The sequence below is a fragment of the Misgurnus anguillicaudatus genome, chromosome 13, assembly GCF_027580225.2.
Source record: "Misgurnus anguillicaudatus chromosome 13, ASM2758022v2, whole genome shotgun sequence".
Classification (NCBI taxonomy): Eukaryota; Metazoa; Chordata; class Actinopteri; order Cypriniformes; family Cobitidae; genus Misgurnus; species Misgurnus anguillicaudatus.
Window position 1 is genome coordinate 19867493 of NC_073349.2, and position 20404 is coordinate 19887896.

Sequence of the window (20404 nt, forward strand, 5' to 3'; positions counted from 1 at the left end):
CCTCAGGACCAGGAGTTGCCCACCCCTGCCTTAAATGGTGATTTTATATGGAGAAATATTTTTATTTTATCTCGAGATATTTTACTTGCTTTCACTGATCAGTACTGTAACTAGCAGTACATGTCAATCTGCAATCAGACTCTGAAAACGATCCAATCACATGAGGTCAAAAACATAAAAACAATATTGATTTGCTAACAACAAAAGTGGGAAGGTTTGGGGCGCACAGTGCTGCGCCCCAAGGTGGATCTGAAACAAGCCAATAAGAGCTGAGCCTCTGGTCACATGCTTTTAACAAGAAATATTTTTTTATTTTATCTCGAGATATTTTACTTGCTTTCACTGATCAGTACTGTAACTAGCAGTACATGTCAATCTGCAATCAGACTCTGAAAACGATCCAATCACATGAGGTCAAAAACATAAAAACAATATTGATTTGCTAACAACAAAAGTGGGAAGGTTTGGGGCGCACAGTGCTGCGCCCCAAGGTGGATCTGAAACAAGCCAATAAGAGCTGAGCCTCTGGTCACATGCTTTTAACAAGAAATATTTTTTTATTTTATCTCGAGATATTTTACTTGCTTTCACTGATCAGTACTGTAACTAGCAGTACATGTCAATCTGCAATCAGACTCTGAAAACGATCCAATCACATGAGGTCAAAAACATAAAAACAATATTGATTTGCTAACAACAAAAGTGGGAAGGTTTGGGGCGCACAGTGCTGCGCCCCAAGGTGGATCTGAAACAAGCCAATAAGAGCTGAGCCTCTGGTCACATGCTTTTACCTGCATACACACTCGTTTGGGTGGCGCCCCAGACACACACACGACACACAACGAACTTAGTTTTGATTTTTTTAAATAAAATATAATATGACTAAGTGACATAGTACAACAAAATAATTTTAGTTTGTTATTATTTTGTTAATTAATATTATAATTTTTTTATTTACACTATATATTTTTGGTAAGATGTTAAAGTATCTTTTTTCCCCCTATTTACCAGCCGCCACTGCTTGCAAAAGATGATAATGACGATTCATTGTTACATCTATGACTTAGATTTAAAAAAAATTACTTTTAGAGGCTGTTCGTATGAAGTCGTGCTTAAGTTTATTGTATAATCTAGACGCACGCTCAAACATATAAATAAATAAATGTGGAAATATAAATGCGTCTGAAACAAAACTCATGTTTACAGGCAAGCTTTAAAAGGCAGAAGAAAGTATCGCATCCTGTGTTTGCCATGCATTTTAGATGTTAATGGACCCTAATGCAAGAATTCTTCCAACAAGTGGTCGGGACTCGGAGTCGGGACAAAATCAACGTGGGCATAAAGCGGTGGTGACATCTCCCACCCGCAAATAACGTGAGTGGGGCTGGATAATATTGTGAGTGCTGGCACCCTAGGGACAGCAACCTTCAACCCGGTGGCATGACAACACCGGCCCTCATAGTCAAAAAGCAGACCGGCCAACTGGGAATTCTCCTGGTCCTCCCTATGGCCAATTTAGGCCTGGTTATAAATGGTATTATAACACAAAATTCATGACTGACTAAAAATGTATGCATTTTAGTCTGGGACTAGGATAAGCCCTGTCCGGGAAACCACCCAACCATAGTGTTAAAAATCACCATTCCATCATCCCGCATGCATAATTCCTCTCTGACCCATTTACCCCAGTGATGGCCGGTCTATTAACTGACATTCCTCTATAGTTATTTAATAATAGGTTTAAGAGGCAATTACAGACCCTAATTTTAATCTCTCTTGCACACAGAGGAATAATCATAATGCCTTTAACTGTCACAAGTGATAACAGGCTTTAAGTAATGAATAACAGTTCGAGCAGTCTCTTCAATCTGTCTTCTGGAAACCGAGCCAAAACACAACCCTTGCCAGAGCTGTTCTCGTGCCCTAATGTCCATCTGTAAATCTGTCAGCAGAATCTATGGGCCTCTGTTAAATTGGGCAGAAAAAAGCCATACACCAATCCAGTGGCGAACCGTGGGTACTTCAGCTGGGCCTTCAAAATATGCAATGAAGTGCAAATGCCTCTCCATCCATAATACTAGGCTATTCGTATTTCGTTAAATCATACAGTGAACGTGTAAAATATCTGAGCACGCAAAGTTATATTACAGAATGGGCATGTCTGCCTTTAAATGCAGTTTTAAAGTTTAAAATTACTTTAATCTAACTGATAAACACAAATACAGACTGCTGCTCTGTAATGACAGGGGCTCTGTAAATTTGCATTTAACAAGCTTAAATTAAGTTCTTTAATTTGTTTTTTATTTTTTGGAAATATATATTTAGCTGTAGGATACCTTGTTAATCTTTTTCATAAGGGGAATAATAGCACCCTGCGTTCTCAGTGCACCTCCTTGTGGCTTATAACTGTTGTCGGGTATAGCGAGGTAAAAAATATTTGAATGTTTTCGCATTCTCTCAGATTTAGTTAGGAAATGATATTGTATGTAATTCGGCGTCGTCTGTCAGTCATTACTATATCCTCGCGTAACAAGTGAAACTGTCAGGAAGTAAAAGTATAATTGAACCCATTATTTTTCTCGTGTTCGCGTCATATGCAGGCTCCTCTGCACGCGCTTCTCCCAGCTGTGCTCTTCACGAGTACGCGCTTAAGTTATTTCGTTTTTACCTCAGCCCTATCAAGCTAGCCACAACGTCAATCACGTTTTCCGCCATTTACCTCAACCACTCTCACCGCAGAAATTCGGGCCATTAGACTGTATTAATATTAACGGTCTATGATCTTCGTCTTTTCGTGTTTTATGGCAGCTCGCATCCAGTTTGTTGCATGATTAGGACTTCATGAAGGCTTACAATGTTTTGTTTTTTGCCCGCCCACTTGAAATCAAAACGTGATTGGTCGATTTGCCCGTCACTCTCCACACCAAAACACATAGCTTGGCCTTCCCTGGGATTCATGAAGTCCTAACCAATGGATGAGCCAGATAACCGGGCCTTAATAGAGACAGACGATTCTGATTGGATTAGATGTTTTCATGACATGAACCTGACAGTAAGCTTAACGTTAGAACATAGATGAGAGAAAATATATTACATGTATTGTATTAAATTGAATTAAATAGAAATAAAAAAATGTAAAAACATATTTTTATTGAATATTATTTATTTGTATTATTATAATAAAAAATATTTTTATAAATTTTTTAGGCCTTCTCTGAAGGCGTAGAAGGCCCTGAAGGTTCCCCACTGCACCAATCTAAGTCAAAAGACAAAACCTATTTTTATATGCCTGTATTCAGATTAGCACACTACCATAGTATTCTTACTATTCTTCTGTGCATGAAATGCAAACACAATTCATGTATGATTTGCATTGCAAGCATTTTCAAGCAGGTCTAAGCCCATCTGCAAGATGGAAGATCGTATAGGGTACAAATACTTTTTCAAACATCTTCAATAAAAGGCGTGTACTCTATTCCTGCCAAAGTATGCTACAGAGTATGCTAGAGTGAAATAAAGAGAGAAAGACAAAGAGAATCAAAGAGAGAGAAGCTGCATGCCAAGGTTGTCCGAGCCCAGATCTTGTATAATTAAAGAGTGCAGCGGGAAGGGGGCACAAGGTAGCTTCTGTGTAGAGAAAGGCACCGAAATGTCAAAGCCAAAATCTCATAAAACACTGCACAATGTTGCACAGAGCCATGGGAAGACAGAGACAGAGAAAAGTTTGGTAGCTGAAGGTCGCAACTAGCTCAGCCATCACAATTGATTGTCATTCTGTGCCAAACGGGCAAGATTCAATGAATCTCAATGGTTACACGCTGTTGGAGGTCCTATTTACCACCATTGTTCACAATGCTGTTTGTTTTCTTCATTATTCTTATTCCATTTTGATTTATCCAATTAGAAAATTACAATCACAAAGATATTTCTTTCAATTTGTTCTCAATATTTGCATTTTGGGTTTATTTCAATGGTTCCCTGCCCCCTTGTACTCTAATACAGGCAGATGGGTAATGACGTGAGAGAGATTGCCCTGGGAATTAGACATGTGGAGCAAAGACCAAATCACAGAACCGGCAATTTTGCAGAGCAGACCTTTCTACACATGATTTCAAAGTACACATTCGAACCTAATGAGATCATATTCGTACATCAAAGGTACATATTGGTAGCCTGACGTTGTCATACTCAATTCTAGTCAGAATTTGAGTCTGATACCGCTCCATTGAGCTATAATTATGAGGCGTGTCTCAACCGAAAAATGCCTCTGCACTCAATTGGATAGACCTACGACCAATCAGAGCAACGGAGTGTGTGACGTACGTTACGTCTTTTACAGCCTGACCGAACTGCTAGTTACTTCGCTACAATGACACTGATTATACTGAGTTAGCGAATGAACATCAACACCTATTATGTTTACAACATTTCGTTTATCACAACATGAAGTATTTACTAAGTCAGAGCAAGACTATCTATTACCATTTGTACGTTAGGTGAACTTCATCCACGACAATACCCATTACGTTGGCTTGAAAATATTGGAGCCTAGCATGTCCCTCCAATTATTCAGCAACCACGATTCCGGGCTTCCGAAAAGAAGCTGGCAACGACCGCTAATTATATCCATCTCGTCGTGCACGCAGAGTTGCATCGCCGTGATAACGTTAGCCATTTCAGTTGCGACCAACTTTTGCCGAATAGGAAGGACGGCAAAAACATCAACAAATGCCCTGCTCGCGTTTCTCTGTTCCTCTTTTAAAATCAATGCTCTGTCGATATCTTTTAGAACAGACTCAATGTCAGAATCCACACATCTGAACTCTACAGCGGCAGCCATTCAACACACGCGCTCTTTGGTGACGTGGTTCATTACGTTACTGTTGATTATCTGTCCATCATCGTATAAAGCCCGCCCTGACAATTTGATTGGTTCGACCAGCATTTGTCTGAGCATAGTAGCTCCTCAACGGAGAAACGCCAGACCGATCTTCCCGTCTTCACATTCTTGTGGGCGGGGCTAAGATCGGCTGGCACCCAGGCTAACATATTGGTACCAAAGAGTGCATATTAGGACCGTTTTAAAGCATACTGCCCAAATGATAGCTTGGACAATTTTTGGACCATTTTTTCTGAAAAGCCCACCCTGATTGGCACAGAAACAGACTGGTGGGCATATCTGTTCAATATTATTTTGGTAACTTCCACACACAACAACAACAACAACAACAAGAAACCTTTAAAGAGCCCCTATTATGTTGCTAAAATAATGTTTTTGTGTGTGTGTGTGTGTGTGTGTGTGTGTGTGTGTGTGTGTGTGTGTGTGTGTGTGTGTGTGTGTTTGGTGTACTGTGTTCCTGTGGTTTATGCTTAAAAACACATTATTTTCCAAATACCATACATTATTGTTTCTCCTCTATGCCCCGTCTTTTTTTAAATGCATTGATTTGTACAAAGCTCGGTAAAATGCGGTATGCTCCAATTGGCCAGCTATCAAATGTGTTGTGATTGGCCAAATACCTTAGGCATGTGACGAAAATGTGACGCTCCTTGCCATATTTGGAAATCAGCTCCCTCCCAATAGGAAATAAATGTGTCTTTACTACCTTATCAATACAAGCCCGAATCTGATCCAGAAAATACAGGTGACCAAGCTGAACGATCACCTTTGCCAGCGCAGCATGAGCAGATTGCAACAGATTGGTAAGGTAGGATACTAAAACATAAAACCAGGTATTTGTGATCATAGAAACAACAAACAAGCGCTACTCTACACTGTTCCAAACTCGTGTTTGAGACGATACTGTAGTCATTGTAGACTTTGGGATTTGTAACTTTGCAGATGGTTAACATATAGTTATACACACTAACACACAAAAAAGTAAATAGGGGCTCTTAAAAACATACTGAATATTTTTAAACACTATCCTGTTCACCCAAGCAAGTAGTAGCCTACCTTCCAAATATTCGGATCTGATGGTCCTCATATTCTTCTAGAAATGTGAATGATGAGAGCGAAAAAGAAAGGCTGGAAAAAGAATCTTCCTGGCATGAGGAAACTGGCTGGGCCAGATGGGCCGGGTTGTGAGATGCAAGAGCAGCAGATGTCCGGCAAGGCACTCACTTTGGAGCTCACATCACTGTAGAACCTCATGGTCCATCCATCCTGCACATGAGCCTCACACACCTGACCCCTCAGCTCTGAGATGTAATGTTGTGAATGGGAATTAGAAGATTTTTTCAGTATTAGTTGTAAGTCTAGCAAATTAAAGATCCTAAAAGAATGACGTTATTCCCTTAACAGCATTCTTAAAATATATATAGAATTATTTGACTTTTTAATAATGAATCAGAAATAAACATGAGACAAATAAAAAAGTAGCACCATGTGACACTGTGTTTTTTCATGCTCTTACCTAATACACATAGAGCGGTTTGGTTAGGGCACATGAACAATCATTGTGCACTCCAGAACAGATGGGGATTTACTGCATTGCTCAAGGCCATGCTGGGAATGCCTTAAGTTTAAATTTCAAACGGGTTTTTCAATTTACGGCACTTTACCATTACACCACCCATCATAGCATATCTGCCAAAACATCCTCAAAAACCTGATGTACTGTTGGTAGACAGATATCAGCTAACTATATTGTGTTCTCAGATAATTACTTACAGGAAGGATTAGTGTTTACTGGGAACATAAACCGATAATACTAGCATACTCAATTTTATGAGGACAAATTCAAAAAAAAATAATGCGGATAAAGTCAAATGGCATTGAAACCTGTTTGAAGTGTGGCTCGTCGTCTCAGCATTTGCCCAAAAGACGGAGATGTCGTTAATGTCAAACAATTGAATATATTTGATTGTTTTTAAATAAGTATCACTACCTACTATTCATCCTCCAATACGTACTTCATAGTGCGAGTCCTCGGTCAAAAACAGTTTATTATTAGGTGTGGTGGACTTCTTGCGCTCTCAGAACAACCTGCTTTTTGACATAATGGTACCGCGAGAGCGATTCCAAAGTAAAGCCCTCTATTCGCTCTCGCGATACTGTGATGTCAAAAAGCAGGTTGTTCTGCGCAGCACAGCATGAAGCCGAACACGAAATTATGGGCATGGTGAATTTGTGGTAAAGTGATGAAGTAGTGCCCTCTGTTGGATTGTTTTGTAAACACAAAACAACTGTGGTTTTGAAAGAAACTTCGTTTTGACATTGCCTATGTTTACAAATTCCAGCCGTAAAAAAAAACATGTTCTAAACCTGTATGAATTTATTTTTTCTGATAACACAAAAGAAGATATTTTGAAAAATGATGGTAAACACACAGCAGATAGTGATCATTGACTTCCATAGTAGGAAAGTATTGTGATAAATGAAGAAAATATTTTGATAAATGATGGTAAGCACAAAGTTGACGGTACCCATTAAAGTCCATCATATTTTTTTATTCCTCCTATGGAAGTCTATGGTGACTATCTGCTGTGTGTTTACCATCATTTCTTAAAATATCTTATTTTGTGTTTATCAGAAAAAAATCATTCATACAGGTTTAGAAAAACATGAGGATGAGTAAATGACAGAAATTTCATTTTAAAGTGAACTATACCTTTAAGGCTCGCTGCATTTCCATTTTTTTACCACAAATGTACAATGTGGGGCGCTGTTGAGCTCAGGAGGGCAGGCGCAGCCTCTGCCCCCTCAGCTCGATCAGTAGCCAACAGAGCTGTGCGCTCAATTTCCAAACATACTCATCTCACTTTACGACTTAAAAAGTCTAGAAACTCTTGATGACTTAGATAAGCATTTAGAGATGGTCACAACAAAGCCAATATCCATTCGAAGACCTCTATCCTAGTTTTAAGATTCAGAAAAAACACAGAGGCAACCTAAGAGCAAATTGCATCTTAAATGTGTCAAGCGTAAAATAAAAACAATTTAATGTAACAGAACTGAACCTCTTTATTCAAGTATGAAAATGTAAAGCACATGTTTTAATTGTAGCATACAATTTAATAATGTAATACAAATCAACACAACTATAAAGGCAAATTATTTACTTTGAACAATCAGTCATCTGAAAAGGTTTATTTTATAAATCTGAGTGCATAGAATTTTGCATGACAGGAACACTTTAGTCCAACAAATCCTGATTGAATTGGTCCTTCATAACATAAATGGTGGGGGTGACGAAAACTCAAATATGATACTCTTTTCATTTAATGATACTGCACACAATACAAACGCTTTTAACAGAACGTAAATACAGTTTGGTTTGTGTTAAATAATATTATGCTTAATAATCCGTCCCTTAAGTATGATGGACTTAAAGCTGAAATACTGCAATAAGTATAAACTGGTGAGTACAGAGTACCATTTATAACAGGCTGTGACCTTTGGTAGAAGGCACAATCATTTTTTAATGAAAAGGTCTGATCATTTGCTTAATGAAAGCAGAAATATAAGACATTTGGGTGAATCCCACAAAATCTGTCAAGACCACACCTGGGCTTATTTCACAATCAAAAGAAACTAAAAAGAAATATGAAATTAAATCATCTTTGCAATTAAGAAATTTTTTAAATTGTAATATAATTTACGTGATATTTCTGCTGCACACCTTTTCACCGCATTTGTCATAACCATAATAGCAAAAATGCAATGGCCTAAAATTAGGCTTCAGTAATCCCAAGTATAACTTTAAATTTTGTGACCTTGACAAGTTTTTGTAAGATGTACCCATTTCTTTTGTAATTGAAGTCTTGTTTTTAACTCTGCATGAAAAATTAGCTTATCTTCCTTTAAAATAAACCCAATGCTAGGCTTATCTAGAAGTCTGAGGCAGAAACACAAAAAAGAGCTATAATGCTTTTTAGTTTGGTCTAAGTGTTATACACGCCCTTTCAGTTTGACATCATTTTATCATTTTATAAGTGACAGAAGTGTTGACATCAATGTAAAACAAACCAAAAAATCAGTAAACAGCATACAAATACAAGAGAACTCAAGCGAACACCAAAAGGACAAAAACAATTCTCATGCACTCGATATTAAATTGAAAAACGGCAGCATTTTCTAGGAATGAAGGAAAATGGACGTCAGAAAGGACTGAAATCAAAGCATCTTTTTAACCAGGACCTTATAATTAAAAAGGCCCACAAAAACCACTCTGGAAGATCAGGCAGAATCCACTTTAAATTCTCATAATACAAAGATTACCTCCATAGCAAAGTGCCTCTTAGTGCTGATTCCTAGAAAAAAAGGTTGTATGGGATTGTCCCAGCTGTACCCATTTAGCTGTGCTATGCCATTTCCCCTTAATTTTTCCTCATCCAGATGTTACCTTAATGTGATGAGGCCATTAAGCATAATGTGGATGGAAGAACCGTAGATATAGGAGGCCTAATAATTGGTTCTCACCTGAATGAGGGAAAAGAAAGTTATACTGCAGATAAATAAATGTGTACATTCACATTTTAGCAGTGCAGTGGGTACCTTAACTTAGCTGAGTACCTTTAAAATATATGTTTTGGTAAAGTGCCAAAGAAAAGTGTATGGAAAAACACTGCCTTCAGTCATGTCAACCAAGAAACAAAGCTGAAGACACAGACTAAAATGATACCGTTAAACATTGTGACAGTGTCCTAACTGATCCAATGCTGCAGCAGATGATTGTGGCTTGATCCGACACAGTGAGTTTATGAAGAGACTGTGGTCAAGTGCACACATTTGTCATCCTTTTGAAACATCTCAGATGCTACGTAGAAACGGTCAATCGGCTGTTATTCCCTTCTCTCGCAGTTCCTCTGTTACCCGCACAAGATATGTAGGATCTGGATAACCAAAGCTGAAGAAAGAGCATAAAAATTATAATATAATATAACTGAAGAGCTCAGATGCTAAGTGCATCTGATATGTTTTCTTGTAAAAGAGCACTTTTTATCTGACTCCAACAAAACGGTATTTCTGAACGGTCTGTAAAAGTATTTGATGAATGTATAATATAGCAATGCCATTCGGTTAATATTATTAGCTCATTTTTGAGGATGGTGGCCTTTATAGCACAAAACATATTTTCTAAAAAGCAAATGTAAACATATTTCATTTCAGAGCCATTTCATATTAAAAGAACTAAAAGCTAAATAAAGCCTTCAGTTATATAAGTAGTCTAACAAAAGCGGTCTGCATTTTACATAAAGTTCATGGAGGCATACTGTACATGTTGAGATCAATTTCAAAGGATCTAAAGAAATGATTTGGTCAGCAAGTATTAAATTGCATACCAGCGTGGTCCGCCCCATATGGAGGTTTTGTGGTGGATATCATTCCAGGTAATGACGTTATGCATCCCGGTAGTCATGGAGGTGCCTATGGTAAAGATAAGGCGCTGTTCAAACGCCCGACGCAGCATGCGTAAAACGCGATTTCCCTCAGGGCTGTCAGGTAGATATGCCACACGGTCTGTGCCTGGGTATCTTACTCCGGGGTTAGGATGCTCTTGCTGAAATCATTCAAAACATAATGGTTAACACAAGCCATTTTCTTTAGCAATAAAACTGTGTGCTTAATTACAAACAGTTCGACTGTGCATTTTTATGTGCTGGATAATGAAATCGGATTTAGGGTCTCTGTTAAAGAAGTGATCAGAATGTAAAACTCACTGCTTTTCTTTTTAGGCTGCGAGCATAACTTACCGCTTGGAAACCTGGAGGGAAACTGTAAATGATGCATATACAGCCGTAACCTTCATGTCCAGGCAACTCTAGGTCTTGGTCTCTTTCCACCATCATGCTCCCATTGGCTGGCTGGTTACCGATAAGCTGACCGTACACCAGCCTGCACACAGGACACGCCTTCTTTACTTGAAACGCCTGTTCTAAACAAGACCGGCAAAAAGTGTGGCCGCATTTGTCAAGAGTTGTCTTTTCTGCAATCTCCCCCATGCAGATAGAGCAAATGGTGCTCTCTTCTTCCTTTAACTGATCGCCGTTTAATTCCGGCCCGGTTCTTGCCGCGGCTTCATGTTGCATGGGTAAAACCATGCAGTTTTCCACCTCTGCATTTTTCTTGTATTTCTGCTGTTGTCTCTGAGAGCGACGTGGTTGAGGAGGGAGTGGAGGCAGCAAGCTCCCTTCCCCATCGGGTTCCATCGCCGTCACACAGGGTAACAGAGAACGCTTTCTCTTAGGAGCTGCCTCCTGTTTGGTCATCTCTTTCCGGGCACAGCGGCATAAGTCTATAAAAGCTTTGCGAGTATGAGGAGATACTGGCCCCTCCGTCAGCCCAGTTCTGGCCCTGCTGCCGCCCTCTACTGGGGAGAGCCGCACGGCGCAGCAGCCTCCACGCTCCCCACGTCGGATGATGTCTGCACTCAGTCCCTGCTTATCCTCGAAGTCAACCAACCAGGACCGTCCAGCGGCTGCAAGGTAATCCCACACCGCCTGCGACACCAGTACTTCGTCACTGCCCTGCCCCGCACGCACACTCATCTCATCAGATGAAACTGGGAGAGAAAGAGATCAGTTTGCACACACTCTTAAAAATAAAGGTTCTTTACAGAATGCCATAGAAGAAGCATTTGTGAATCCCCAAAGAACCTATTAAGTCAAAGTTTATGTAAAGAACCATTTGTTTAAAATTTTTGCATTACTATTTCTTTGCAAAATATTGGTTCTGTGGATTAATTTTTTAAAGGTTTTTAGGGAACTATTCAGCCAGACAAAGAAACTTTGTTTTTAAAATTGCATCAGTTTGCAAATGTCATTAAAATGACTAACACATTAATATGCAATTATTTAGTGTTTGTCGATTTTCTAGTTATTTGCTTATTTCTCTATATTAAGAGCTCAGTTGCAAAACCATCTAAGAGCGTATGACATGTTTTCTTGTAAATAAGCACAAGGCTTTCATATTTAGGTTCAGTAATTTACTTTAATGGGAATAGGGCTGTAACGAGTAATCATGCAAATGTCCGTTTTCTCAATGAATGAATTTGAATGAATTACAGTGAAATCCCGGCACATCCCAAAGCCAGGGGGCGCTCTCATGCAGAAACTCCCTTTGTGCCACAGAAGAAGTAGCATTACAAACGCTATTCCAGAAAATGTCTATAGAGGGTATGCACATGACGTCACCGTCAGCGAGAGTGCTGTAGTTATGCCCACTGAGTGGCAAAAGACAGAGCGGCAGCATTTGAGTACAGCGTGACATCGGCGATAACACGGTGAAAACATCTTCAAAATGGGAAACAGCTGTTGTGCGATAGACTGTACTAACAGATTAACAAGAATTCGGAGCTATCGTTTAACAGACTGCCAAAAAAAACGCGAAAGGAGAAGTAAATTGATCATTCATTCCAACGTCCACAGACCACAGGTGGGTTGATAAGTTGCTAGGGTCACTATCAAGCAGAGGTTTTACGTTCTACTTAAAAGTATTTTTCATGTTTTTATATTTTATCCGTGTTTTTCTTTGGAAAACATACATTCCAAAGCATATTATCATAATTTTTATTCTATTACATTTCATTAATAATACGTTTTTGTTTTACATTTAATATGTAAGTACATTAACATACTTTTACTCAAGTAAAATTTACACAATTTTAATGTAATTAGGTATTAAATAAATTTTAATATGCAATATTAAAGAATACACAGTTTAATTCTATGCTTTAGACTGTAGTGAAGTAATGTTTTTCCCAATACAAACACCCTAATAAAGCACAGATGCTTGGAAAATGTAACTAATGTAACTAAGTATTGTCCACCTCTGCTATCCAAGTCCAACTAATTCAATTTAACCTGATAATAGTCAACGCAGCAGCCTCTATGAAAACCAGCCATTTTGTTGAATCATTTGCCAATCAACAGGGCGAGTTCCGGCATGGTCACGTGGAAAAGTGACATCAATGCCCTCTATTCCAGGAAATGTCTAGAAATATAAATAAAATGTTCCACTAATAATTGTATGAATTTTTTTTTTTAAATTATATGCTTATAATGCCAAGATATGGTAGTTAAAATATTATTGTGTAAAATAATTATTCGAATTTTACTCTCTCCATCTCAACATGCTTGTCAATGTAACACAGTAAAATCAAGCGGAAAGATAAATGTAGAGGGTTGGGGGGCTCAGATTGTTATATATGTAATAAGGGCCCCCCACCCAAAAAAAGGTTGGGAACCAGTAGCTTAGAGGACTTTGCTGAAAAATCAATGTGGCGTTTAACGGATTCTGCCAACAAACCAGTATTTCTGTAAGACCTGAGGCTGGGTATTCAAATCGAAAGAATTTGATGAAATACGTGCCGAGAGCACACAGGTGTTGTTTAGCGGCTTTTGCATCTGAGCTCTTCATATATTCTACAATACAATCACATGTTGTGTTTTCTGTTTTCAGAGATTGACCTTAAATGTATACATGTATAAATGTATATTTATGCAGTAAAATGTGTGTTTATTAAAAAAATGTACGATGTGCAAATATTCCTTATTTCTACTATCTCAGTTAATGAGAAGTATAATAGAGTTTTAGGTTAAGTATAACGTCACACATGGGGTGACTGCTTAATATGTCATATCTAATTACAGTTATGTTAAACATTTACCCTTTTATGTTATTGTGCTTGTAATAAATTCGCCCATTTTCTTGTAACGACAGACATTTATGGTGAGTAATAGGCATAATGAGTCAAGCCTGCGTGACTTCACAATACTTCACACCTGAAAAGACACGCTGCAGGAAAACATTTTTCTCAGATGTCAGATTTATCTCCGCATCCTTTACAACCACCCATCTCTTAATCTCTTAAAAAGTGATTCTCTTCTTTAGTCATAGCCTAGTTCGTGTAATAAATTTTTGTATCCTATTCCTAATAGACTGTTGTGGCAAAAAGGGGGAATATTCTAGACCATATAGTTTCTTTTGAATATTGCCAAGTCGTATAACACCAACAGGCTGTGCAGAGTCTAAAATATGTGTTCACTGTTTAAACAAAGAATCATTCTCACTATCTGCTCCAGCTTACACATTTCACATGGTGCTTGCAACAATTACATTTCTTAAAAAAAAAATACCTTGTGATCCCATAAATTCCTCTTAATTGCAGTAACAGGCCTGTTTCCCTGGTTTAGAAAATATAAATGTTAGTTAAATCAAGACATTGTTTATTTTGCAAATACATGAAAAACAGGATGCAGCTGCTTTAGCGCAGGCACTTGCATAATAATAAGAACAACAACGGGGAAAACATTGTCATAAAGCCTATTGTGTGAATGAAATAACATATTCACCTTCTGTAGTAACTGCCGGAAGAAGAGATGAATGTATAGGGAACCTACTGCAACTGGAGAATTCCTTTCAAAAGACGACCGCTGCATTGATTTTACCTTAAAAGCGATGACAATTCTAGCGAATTTTTACTTGGGATATCCTACCCAAGTTCAGATATCCCTGTTCTTGATCATTTTACACATGCCGATCAATACACTAGCTCCTTCTCTTTGTGATGTTCCAGTTCTCCGTCCTTGGCCAAAGCAAGCCACCACGAATACAAAGAGCATTTTTGACTGTCACGAGCAAAATGTTTCCCCTTCCGCACCTTTGCGACACAAAGTCATCGTCTGTATGCTGTGCTTCGTTGTCACATAGTTTATCTTTCAGTAAATTCTAAAGGAAAATCCTATGATTACAAGATCATGTAGGCAGGAAGTTCGTCACTGTAGTCTGTGACTGTTGGTTTGAGACGGATAACAGACTGCGAACACTGTGTGGCGCTCTTTAAAACCACACAATCAATCGTTGTGTAGTTTTACTGGATTGGAAACTAATGTAGCCGCTTAGTGGCGCTGTTTTAAAACTACGTTATCTACATTTTTGTGGTTTTATTAAGTGTATTCGACTTCTGCGCAGACCGATCGGCATATGATATCAAACTATCGCGAGAGCGATTCCAAAGCACGACTTTGCAATCGCTCTCGCGTTACTTTGATGCCATACACTGAACGCATCTTATCTGATTGTATTTAAGAACTTTATGTGTACATAGTTTGTCACTTTCTTTTATGTTCGAATAATATTATTTATAATTATTTTTAATTTACTCTCTTGCTCTATTTTGTCTGTATTTGTTTGAAAAAGAAAAAAACATATAATCACAGGTACTACAATGGTCCTGCATCAGTAGGCTTCCTGCTGTACCATCGAGGCGGAGCAAGAATTGCGTTACCATAGAGACGCATTTGCTCGGGGTGCGCGCCTGGCGCAGAGCGCGCAGCAGAAGTCGCTAGAAACGTTGGGAGGATGCGTCACCGCGCGCCAGTGAGTACAACGCAGGCACGCGCTGTTCTCGTGCAGGTTGACCAAGCAGCTAGCGTTTTTCTTTATGCATTGGCTTTGGATTGACAGCATAGATACAACACGCTAACAGAGGCGAGAGGGACAACGCAGATTTTTGGTGAAAACTGAAAGAAGATATTAACATGTAAGCTTTACTGCCAGTAACGAGGATGCACTAACTTATTAGCTAGTTAGCCAATGTGTGGATAGCGACTGACAGGCAAACGGCAATTCTGGTGTGCAAATCAGACTGAATTTTTAATTTGAGTTTTTTTTTAAGATTATTCTCGAGCACAATATATTGGGTTGCATTAAAACAGTAACTAGTTAACAGCGGTGGAAACAGTGCACATTGTTCTCACAGCGTAGCTTGGCTAGTTAGTTAGCATCAGATAGATGAGGCCTTCAGTTCTTGCACTGCTAACATTTTACAGCTTCAGCTTAGTTGACTCATGCACGGCTGTTTACTAGTTAAACACTAGTTTGCATTACAGTAGAATCTACAAGCAAATGTTCACACCCTGGATTAAGCCTTATGCGATTCACCAAGGCTAACAGGGTGCTTGTTGTCGTTATGCTTAAGGCTGAATTTATGTCCTAAATAATATGCATTGAATTTATGTCCCAGGTTTAGGATGTTGATTTGATATAACTAACAAATGTTGTCCATTAATCCTGTCCAGAATGTTTTTCAGCAGATCTAAACGTATGTGTATTAACTTACAGCAGTCTTGTGTTCTAGTTACTGTTTATAGTTTATTCAAATGACTAAAACTAATTATTTCCAATTTTTAGACCATAATATATAATATAACGACACCAGCTGGATTCAAGTTAATTTTAATAACCAGTTGTAGTTACTGAAACGAAAGGGGTTAAATAATATTGTGGATGCATGACGTTGCAGGATCAACAAGTTAACCAGCATAGTATGCATTAATAGCCATTTTGCATTAACATAATGTAATTGCAATGGTTTGGTTTGCAGTTGTGTTTTTTATATTGGTGAACCACATAGTTTAGGTTGTGTACACTAGTTGCTGGTGTTTGTAGCGCTGTGCATTAACCTGCCAGAAGATATACAGGTGTTGTCATGGTAACGTCATTGTTGCTCCGCCCCTAACAGCCCCTCCTGCACAGACATCTTTGTTTTGTAAAGTGATTTGCAATGAATAATACCCAGTCAAAATGATCAAATGAATATTGGGTGTCACTCACCAGTCCTTCCCACAACTTTTCCTGAAGCATTGGAAAGTGCATGCAGAATAAATTAAGTTTTGGGAGTTGCTTTAATACATTCACTTAGTTGGTTTCTTGTTTAGACATGTTTGCCAATTCCCATCTTAAATTAAATCACTTTATTTAAATGTTATATTAAGGTGTGGTATGGCCTTAAGCTCTGCATACTGATTTCAATATACAGGTTAATTTTATTTGTTTAACATGCAGAACGCATCTGCCAAGTGGTATGACAGACGAGAAGCTGTCTTCATTGAATTCTGTATAGAAGACAGCAAAGACGTCCAAGTTAAATTTGACAAAACAAAGCTTGATTTCAGGTATGTGTTCATCTTACAGTAGTTAGAAAGGATTTCCTACTTTGTCACAGTGTAATTTAATTTTTGGATTGGTAATTATAATGTAATAAATATGCTGTTATTTTGTTTTAGTTGTGTTGGTGGAATAGATAACGCGAAACACCATAATGAAGTAGAACTATTTGAATCCATTGACCCAAATGTAAGTGTTTCACTTCATGCAAACATCTCAAAGTTTAAGCCCAAAGTTCAGGTGGTCTGCATAGTTTATTGTATCCTTTCTTTTAAATAATTGTTATCTTTTGCAGGGGTCTAAACACAAGCGCACAGACAGGTCTGTGTTTTGCTGTCTAAGAAAAGCAGAACCTGGCAAATCTTGGCCGAGGTTAACAAAAGAGAAAACGAAGGTAGAATTTACTTGTTGAAATCATTTATATGTAAAATTCATTCTTGAGATCACTCATGTTAATGATCTTTCTCATTATTTTTTTGTGCAGCTTAATTGGCTCAGTGTGGACTTCAATAACTGGAAAGACTGGGAGGATGACTCGGATGAAGAATTGTCCAGTTTTGACCGCTTTTCAGAGGTGTTGTTTCAATATTTTCATGTTCCCTGAAATGCATATACACTCGCCTGAAGGATTATTAGGAACACCTGTTCAATTTCTCATTAATGCAATTATCTAATCAACCAATCACATGGCAGTTGCTTTAATGCATTTAAGGGTGTGGTCCTGGTCATAACAATCTCCTGAACTCCAAACTGAATGTCAGAATGGGAAAGAAAGGTGATTTAAGCAATTTTGAGCTTGGCGTGGTTGTTGGTGCCAGACGGGCCGGTCTGAGTATTTCACAATCTACTCAGTTACTGGGATTTTCACGCACAACCATTTCTAGGGTTTACAAAGAATGGTGTGAAAAGGGGAAAAACATCCAGTATGCAGCAGTCCTGTGGGCAAAAATGACTTAATGCTAGAGGTCGAATGGGCCGACTGATTCAAGCTGATAGAAGAGCAACTTTGAGTGAAATAACCACTCGTTACAATCGAGGTATGCAGCAAAGCATTTGTGAAGCCAGAACGCGCACAACCTTGAGGCGGATGGGCTACAACAGCAGAAGACCCCACCGGGTACCACTCATCTTCACTGCAAATGGAAAAAGAGGCTACAATTTGCATGAGCTCACCAAAATTGGACAGTTGAAAATTGAAAAAAATGTTGCCTGGTCTGATGAGTCTCGATTTCTGTTGAGACATTCAGATGGTAGAGTCAGAATTTGGCGTAAACAGAATGAGAACATGGATCCATCATGCCAACTGCAAAATGCTATCCTATCAATATGGGCCAACATTTCTTAAGACTACTTTCAGCACCTTGTTGGATCATGGCATGTAGAATTAAGGCAGTTCTGAAGGCGAAAGGGGGTCAAACATAGTATTAGTATGGTGTTCCTAATAATCCTTTAGGTGAGTTTAGACAGTTTGTGTGTGTGGCAGTCGTGGCCTATTAGTTAGAGGTACGGAAGAAGGCAACTGTGGCGCTCTTGTGCAAAGCACCTTTTCCCAGTTGCTTCCCGGGTGCTGCAGTGAATTGCTGCCCACTGCTTTGTGTGTGTGTTCATGACTTGCAGTGCATGTGTTTAATACTTACTGGGATGGGTTACCATACTTGACAATCACATCACTTTCTTGTTTCTTTTTTTTTTAAGATGATGAACAACATGGGTGGGGAAGATGACCTACCAGATGTGGATGGTGCAGATGATGTAAGTGAAAAAATCCGCCTATGGTATTTTTGAGCTGACCAGGAAAAAATGCAGATTAATATGTTGTAAAGCAATTACATACAACAGATAAATGTATAAACTAAGAATGCAAAAACAATCTAAATGTCTTGAGATTTACATATCTACAAACTTTCTGTGTCTGACCTGTGTGTATATTAAATTTCAGGAAGAGTCTGCGGATAGTGATGATGAAAGTAAGTTTTCCCTCTGTGAACTTTTTTTTCGTCTTCCTCTCTTTGATTATGTAAAGGACTTGAGCTAATGTGTGTTGAGAAGGATTGTGAGAATATTAGCTTTTACAGTGAATCTCTCAGTATCATAAAGTAACTGTATCTTTGATTTTTTTTTTTTCAGAAATGCCAGACCTTGAGTGAAGGAACAAAAAATCATCATACAGAAGAAAGCAAGGATTTCACTTAAGTTAAATGAAGAGAGACTAGGTTTGAGTTGGTAGCCATTTAAAAACTGCATCATTTATGAAACACTTTTCAAGGTCTTTCTGCAGAAAGTCACATGGGATGAATTTTTTACTATTGTGTTGATGACCCCTCGACAATATACACTTTTATTTTATATTCTGCATGGACAGTTATGAGCTTTCCATAATGTATTGTGGAAACCATCAATGCTCAGTTTACTCAGAAATGGCTTTTACAGTCTTGGGCGTTTTCCTCTGTGTCAGTGGGGTTTTTGCATCCTATTACGCATACATTGTAATTCGTATTAATGGAAAAGGGATGTAAATGACTTTATCAACACTTTTTTGCCGACATGACCTCTGTCAAACTGTACATTTTATTTAATTCTATTTTTTGTGTGTGTGGAGGCTCAAATTTCTGTGCGTGAGTGAAGCAAGCATTGTCTTAATGCATATGCTTCTCTATTTCCAAATGCCATCCAAAACATTTGCTGCCTCTGGAATGAGCATATTCAAATCCCTTGCAGTGTTTCATCTGTAAACCTGTTTTATGTGTTTTAGCTGCCGTTTTGACCTTCAGATAGGTTTCTATCAATCCAAAATGTTCAAAGTACATAGTCATGTCTGTACACGCTGCTTTCCAAAATTATTTCAGGTTGTCAATTAGTATTTGTTGTTTTGTATCACACTTAGATGTGTAGCAGGCAATTGTACACTGGTTTCTTCCATATACGTCGAGAGAAGTAAATAAAGGCATACACCTCACCGCTGTACAGAACAAAAGGATAACTTGTCAATAGATGACCAATTTGTGTTTGCACTCTAAATATCAATGCAGGTGTGACTAAAAGATTAAAACAGTAATGTTGTGACCTGACAGTTTTAGGTTTATAAATTTAAGTTTGTTAAATGCAGTGAGGTTTTTGTCTACATATTTCTAATAAACTGTCTCTATAAACAACACTTTGCCATTCTCGGTTTATTTTTGCATATTATTCAGATAAGAGGATTGTTGTGTTATGGGGCTTTAATAAAATTATAATTTCTATGAATATACAATATAGCATATTAGCATTGTTTTATTGGCATCAATCTGATCTTTAAGTTTTAGTTATTTATTTTTGTTTCACTTATTTGAACAGCTATTAAGCTTTTCACATTTTGCTTTGGTAAAAATCTAGATTTTTTTAACCTGTGTTTTAATGATTGAAATTATAGGCGTAATATTTATTTTATATGAATACAAAAACTGTGCTTCCCTGATAAAATTTCGGCTGGGGAAATCCGGATATAAATTGTATTTTCTATTTGTAAACATG

At 38.1% G+C, this 20404-nt stretch overlaps 2 protein-coding genes and 1 long non-coding RNA gene across 3 annotated transcripts in view; 1 reads left to right on the top strand and 2 right to left on the bottom strand.

Annotated features, from left to right (window-relative positions):
• The window catches only part of LOC129430868 (uncharacterized), a 41916-nt gene extending 34918 nt beyond the window's left edge, over positions 1–6998 (bottom strand). Inside the window, exons 1-2 of the long non-coding RNA XR_008639662.2 lie at positions 6891–6998; positions 5957–6201 (exon numbers count right to left, since the gene is read on the bottom strand). This is a non-coding gene — a long non-coding RNA (uncharacterized lncRNA). The remainder of the gene's footprint in view (positions 1–5956; positions 6202–6890) is intronic.
• Positions 6999–7941: 943 nt separating this feature from the next.
• On the bottom strand, positions 7942–15123 carry dtx3 (deltex E3 ubiquitin ligase 3). The gene is made up of 5 exons (XM_055188233.2): positions 14299–15123; positions 14083–14130; positions 10699–11507; positions 10288–10505; positions 7942–9851 (listed from the first exon to the last, which is right to left on the bottom strand). Exons 2-5 carry the CDS (start codon positions 14093–14095, stop codon positions 9776–9778), a joined length of 1116 nt encoding a protein of 371 aa, XP_055044208.1. The 5' UTR covers positions 14096–14130; positions 14299–15123; the 3' UTR covers positions 7942–9775.
• Positions 15124–16748: 1625 nt separating this feature from the next.
• On the top strand, positions 16749–20046 carry ptges3a (prostaglandin E synthase 3a (cytosolic)). The gene is made up of 7 exons (XM_073875319.1): positions 16749–16902; positions 17014–17083; positions 17190–17288; positions 17379–17468; positions 18590–18646; positions 18834–18861; positions 19022–20046. Exons 1-7 carry the CDS (start codon positions 16787–16789, stop codon positions 19039–19041), a joined length of 480 nt encoding a protein of 159 aa, XP_073731420.1. The 5' UTR covers positions 16749–16786; the 3' UTR covers positions 19042–20046.
• Positions 20047–20404: the final 358 nt, after the last annotated feature.